This window comes from Myotis davidii, unplaced genomic scaffold (genome assembly GCF_000327345.1).
Source record: "Myotis davidii unplaced genomic scaffold, ASM32734v1 scaffold148, whole genome shotgun sequence".
Taxonomy (NCBI): Eukaryota; Metazoa; Chordata; class Mammalia; order Chiroptera; family Vespertilionidae; genus Myotis; species Myotis davidii.
This window is the reverse complement of record NW_006299479.1, coordinates 430,826-435,726: the sequence shown is the minus strand read 5'-3', so window position 1 is coordinate 435,726 and position 4,901 is coordinate 430,826. Positions and strand designations below refer to the sequence as shown.

Below are 4,901 nucleotides of genomic sequence, written 5' to 3'. Positions count from 1 at the left end.
TGAGTGGAGAGAAAGAGAGAGAGAAAAACATCAACTGGCTGCCCCCCACAAGTGCCCCAACTGAGGCTGGGGATCCACCTGCAACCCAGGCACATGCCCTTGACCGGAAATCGAACTTATGGCCCTTCAGGGCTCGGGCTGACACTCTAGCTACTGAGTCACACCGGCCAGGGCAATGTTGGTAATGCTTTATTTCTTGATCTGGGTGGCTGTTTTACACAGCTGAGTTCATATTATAACAAATCATTGAGCAATACACTTATGATTTATATATTTCCTATGTAAGTTTAAAATAAAAAGAATGGTGTAGGCAGCAAGTGTTGCACAAGACCAGTCTGCTTAGTCGGTATCTATAATAATGAAAGTGTAATATGCTAATTAGACCAGATGATTCCGGACAAACTGGGCGATGTGCAGAGGGTTCCCGAAGCGGAAGTTCTCGCCCCTGAACAGGGCCAGGAGCAGCTGGTTCTGCTGCTCGGCGCTGTCCTCGGGGACGCGGGGCAGGAACTGCTGGAGGTGCGCGCGCTGCGAGTCACTCAACACCTCCTGCCACGTCGAGAGGCTGACCACCTCGAAGAAGATCTCGGGCTGGAACGAGGGGAAGCGGGAGGAAAGTCACCCAGAGAAAGCGGTTTCTAAGTTTTCTGTGTGTGTGATAAAATACATATGACATAAAACTTCCCATTTTATCCATTTTTAACTGTACGGTTCAGTAGCACTAAGTACGTTCACAGTCGTGCAACCATCACCACCATGCAAGCTTTAAGTGTCTTTAAACGAACTAAAATTCCACGGATCTTTGCTCAATTCTCAAAAGTTAAGAGATTCGTAAAGACTATCTATAAACCAAAGTCTTATACCCAACAGTGAGTAACGCAGAGGAAAACCATCTCAGTAGAGAGACCCCTATCTGGGAACCGTTTCTGCCAGCAGGGGACATGACGGCAGACATCCGAGTTCAGCGAAGACGAGTGGCAGGAAAAAGTTAACAGGGGAGGAGAGAACTTGAGGAGTTGAGGTCACCTGCTGAGAGTGAGAAGCGGCGGGATGGAGCTCATTTTCAGCTCAACAATCACATACTGGACATCTCCTGTGTGCTACGTACTAAGACAGACTAGTACTGCAGACATATTGTCTGGTTGTGGGGAATATTACACAAGCAATTACAACGCAGCTTAAGAAGTTTACCTATGAGCACACAGGAGAAGCACACCTCCCAGACTGAAGGTTTCAGAGAACACCTACCAGGGGAAGTGACATTTACGATAGTGAGGGATGTCCGGCCAGCATGGCTCAGTGGTTGAGCGTCGACCTATGAACCCGGTGGTCACGGTTCAATTCCCGGGTGGGGCATATGCCTGGGTTGTGGGCTCAATCCCCAGTGTGGGGCACACAGGAGGCAGCCGATCAATGATTCTCTCTGATCACTGATGTTTCTATTGCTCTCTCCCTCTCCCTGTCTGAAATCAATAAAAATAAAAAAAAAAAAGGTTTTTTTTTTAAAAGACAGTGAGGGATGATAAGGAAAATAAAAAAAGACCGCTCTCTCCCTCTCCCTGTCTGAAATCAATAAATAAATATGTATTTTTTTAAAGACAGTGAGGGATAAGGAAAAGAAAAAAAGATTGAGGCAAGAGGGTTAAAAACCCAAGAACAAAAAAAATTCAGACAACATGTGGCTGGCACAAGGAGAGGGAAGGAGAGGGGGAGCAGCCAGCAGGAGGAACAAGGGACCTGTGAGCATGCTCAGTACTTGTGCCTTTACCCTTTGGGCAACGGGGAACCCTCAACTCTCTCAGCATGAGTGCACCAAAGCACCTCCGTGTCCAACATCTTCCCCTGCAAACCTGTTGGTGCTCACCACTTCATTCCCAGCCTCTCAGTGTCTGGCATAAAGTAGGTGCTTAATGAAACAAGTGTTTGCTGACGGAGTAACACAGATTTACTTGAAAGAGCATGCAAAGGAAACATGGAAGGATCTACAGCAACTTCGGTGGTTGTTACTTCAGGTGAGAGAGGGGATAAGACAGGGCAGAGTGGCGGCTTTAATTTCATCTAAAATGTCTGACGAATTATGAAAGAGAAATCTGAACCAAATGTGACTAAATGAAATGATCTCCTAACACTGGATGATGCTCAGATGAAAGTCAGCTTTGTGACGCTGCACCTATGTTTGAAATATGCAAAATAAACCAAGACAGAGAGAAAACAGGTGTTTCAACCCCTAGCGTCTTCCACATACTAAGCACTTAATAAATGGCAGCCACCGTAACAATGATGATCACAGCACCCGCCGGTGAAAGTGGTCACAGCACGCTGACATGCTTTCCCAGGGCACATGCTAATTGACGAGCCGGCTCCTTATAGCCAGAGAGGGCATGTTTGGGTTTGGTTCCATGAATCACAACATGGGTAATCCATGTATTGTAAGCATACACATAATCCTCCTCTTTAAAAAACTTCTTGTTCATCGCTGAAAATTAACTTGTTAAAAATAGGGCTTTATAACAGTATCAAGTTATTAAACATGCAGAATGTAGCTTATAATTTCTTCCTTACTCAGAATATTAAATAGACTCTCCACAAAAAAAGCCAGAGATCACTCTGGCTGCAGTGGAGAAAATGAAACAGAAGGTGGCACGAAAAGGATTAGAACAGTGGCTGCGGGGAAGCTGAGAGAGGAAAAGATGGTGATGACATAACTCACATCCTCCAGAAGGTCCTCCGGCAGGCTAACCCTGGTGTCCCCCAGGAGGCAGTCCTCCATAATCCGTGTGCCATGGCCGTCTCCACACGGACCCAGTTCCAGGGGGTCCGTCAGCATATGGTCCAAGGAGTCCATTTTTTACGTTTCACGGGGAATCTAGACAAACACAACAGGCAGCCCTACCTTGAGACAGAAAGGCAGAAATCCGGGGGGACCTGATAGACACACATACCTTCAGAAAATATTGTGGCCAGAAAATATTCCATCTCAAATCCACTCTTATCCCTTATCTTCACACCCTAACTACAGCTCAACAGCTCTTCTCCCTCCCTCCCACCACCCCATATTCATCTGAACTCTCAAATTTATCAGACCTCTTCTAACTCCCAAATTTATAGATTTTCTAACTTCACTTTACACATAAGCAAAAGGAGACTCGCTGAACGGATCAGCAGAGCGCGTAATTTAGACTTCTAGACTTCCCAGGCCAATAGTATCTCCACTTTAACATAATTTAACAATGGTTTTTTTTTTTAGCAATTAAGTCTTTGTTCTTCCACAAAAGAAAATTCACACAGACTAACTAATAAAGCTCAGACACTAACAATAACGTTACTTAATGAGGGCTACCAGCTGCCAGGGCTTTTCATAGATCTCATTTAATTCTTACAACTGTGAAAGACGGGGTTATTACAGCTATTCTACAGGCAGTAAAACAAGGACAAAGTAGATAAGTAACTCGCCTAACACCAGGGATAGGACTGAGGCTCAGGTCTGCCTGGCCGCAGAGCCATTTCTTAACACTACACACAATACACCCTATCTAAACCTCCAATTTAAATCATGAAAAGGGAGCATTTTATGATGGCTTTATTCATCCAAATAAACTCCAGAGGCTTCAAGACCCTGGCCGTCACCATCTGTAATGTGGCGGCCAACCCACCTTCAGTCGGTCCATCCGATTTTTATAGCCATGTAAATGCAATGCTATTTTTCTCCTTCCTGTAATAACTGAACACAGCTGGCCACCTTTAGAAAAGTACATATTAAAACATTTCACAAGGCTGAGGGCTAGAATCCATGTAAAGCAGTGGCCACTGGACTGAACAAAGCTCTCAGGAACAGGGAGCCTGAACTCCATCACTCGAAGAACACTGGCTAAGTCCATGCTCTATTTCCTATTCCTACCAAACGGGCTAGCAGTAACAAGGACAGTAAAATGGAAAGAAAACAAAACAAAACAAAAAAAACAACAGACTACAAACCAAAACACCAAACTTCTAATCTCGGTGACTCCGGACAAATCTTACCTCACCAGGTGTCAATTGACGAAGGGTAGTTGGACCAATCCTGGATTCCTGCAATGAATAATCTCTAGATGGATGAGTTTCCGTGACCTAATGCAGTCACATAACGTAGTAATGCAATGACTTCTCATTCTGAAATTCTCAAACGATAAAACAGCAAACCTGTAAATGGACGATTAAAACGAGCACCTCCCCACTCAATGATTTCCAGTTATCTTTAAGAGGTTTCAGATCTATCTGAGACCCAGCGGATGGGTTCGTGTGGAACCAATCAGCTGTGTCCCCCGCCAGCCATGGTGCATTACAATACCCTGAACATCCCCTGCGCTAAATGACTGAAGCAGGTGAGCAAGCACAAGACATAGGTGTTTAACAAACCTTTGAAATAAAAAAAAAACCTGATGCTGAGGATCAAGTCCTCATTTAAAAGCACGGACATGCAGCTGGGTAAGAGCTGCAAAGCCAGCGTCCCACCTGACTTTTAGGGGAATCACCTGTTTCCCAACTTGCGCACAAGTGTCTGCAATTCGGTGGACGTGGAGCTGCATTGAATCTTACCCAGGGGCAACCTTTGCCCCGCTGCTATTCTAAATAGGCTCTCCAAATACAAAAAGCAGGCAGCTGCCAGGGGCTGGCACCCCGGAAGCCGAGGATTTCTAAGTCTTGTGGCGTCTGGACCTCTTTACTAGACCAGGAAGGCCTCTCCCAGTGGTCTTTCCTCTGCACCAGGGCTAACCGACCCCCCCGCTTCCCCCCACCAAACAAGCTAAACCTTAGGCTCCTTCCGGGGCCACCCCCGGCTCCAGATCCCTCGTCCCTGCTGCAAAGCCTCCCCCAGCCAACCCCTCCCCAGCCCGAGGCCCAGGTCTCCCCCTTTCCATCTG

The 4,901-nt window shown here is 46.1% G+C and overlaps 1 protein-coding gene across 1 annotated transcript in view; it reads right to left on the bottom strand.

Annotated features, from left to right (window-relative positions):
• NFRKB (nuclear factor related to kappaB binding protein) overlaps positions 1–4,746 on the bottom strand; it is a 32,186-nt gene extending 27,440 nt beyond the window's left edge. The window contains 3 exon segments of the mRNA XM_015571329.1: positions 404–591; positions 2,711–2,866; positions 4,021–4,746. Of these exon segments, the coding sequence (XP_015426815.1) occupies positions 404–591; positions 2,711–2,845 (323 nt within the window). The 5' untranslated portion in view covers positions 2,846–2,866; positions 4,021–4,746.
• Between the last annotated feature and the right edge of the window lie 155 nt (positions 4,747–4,901).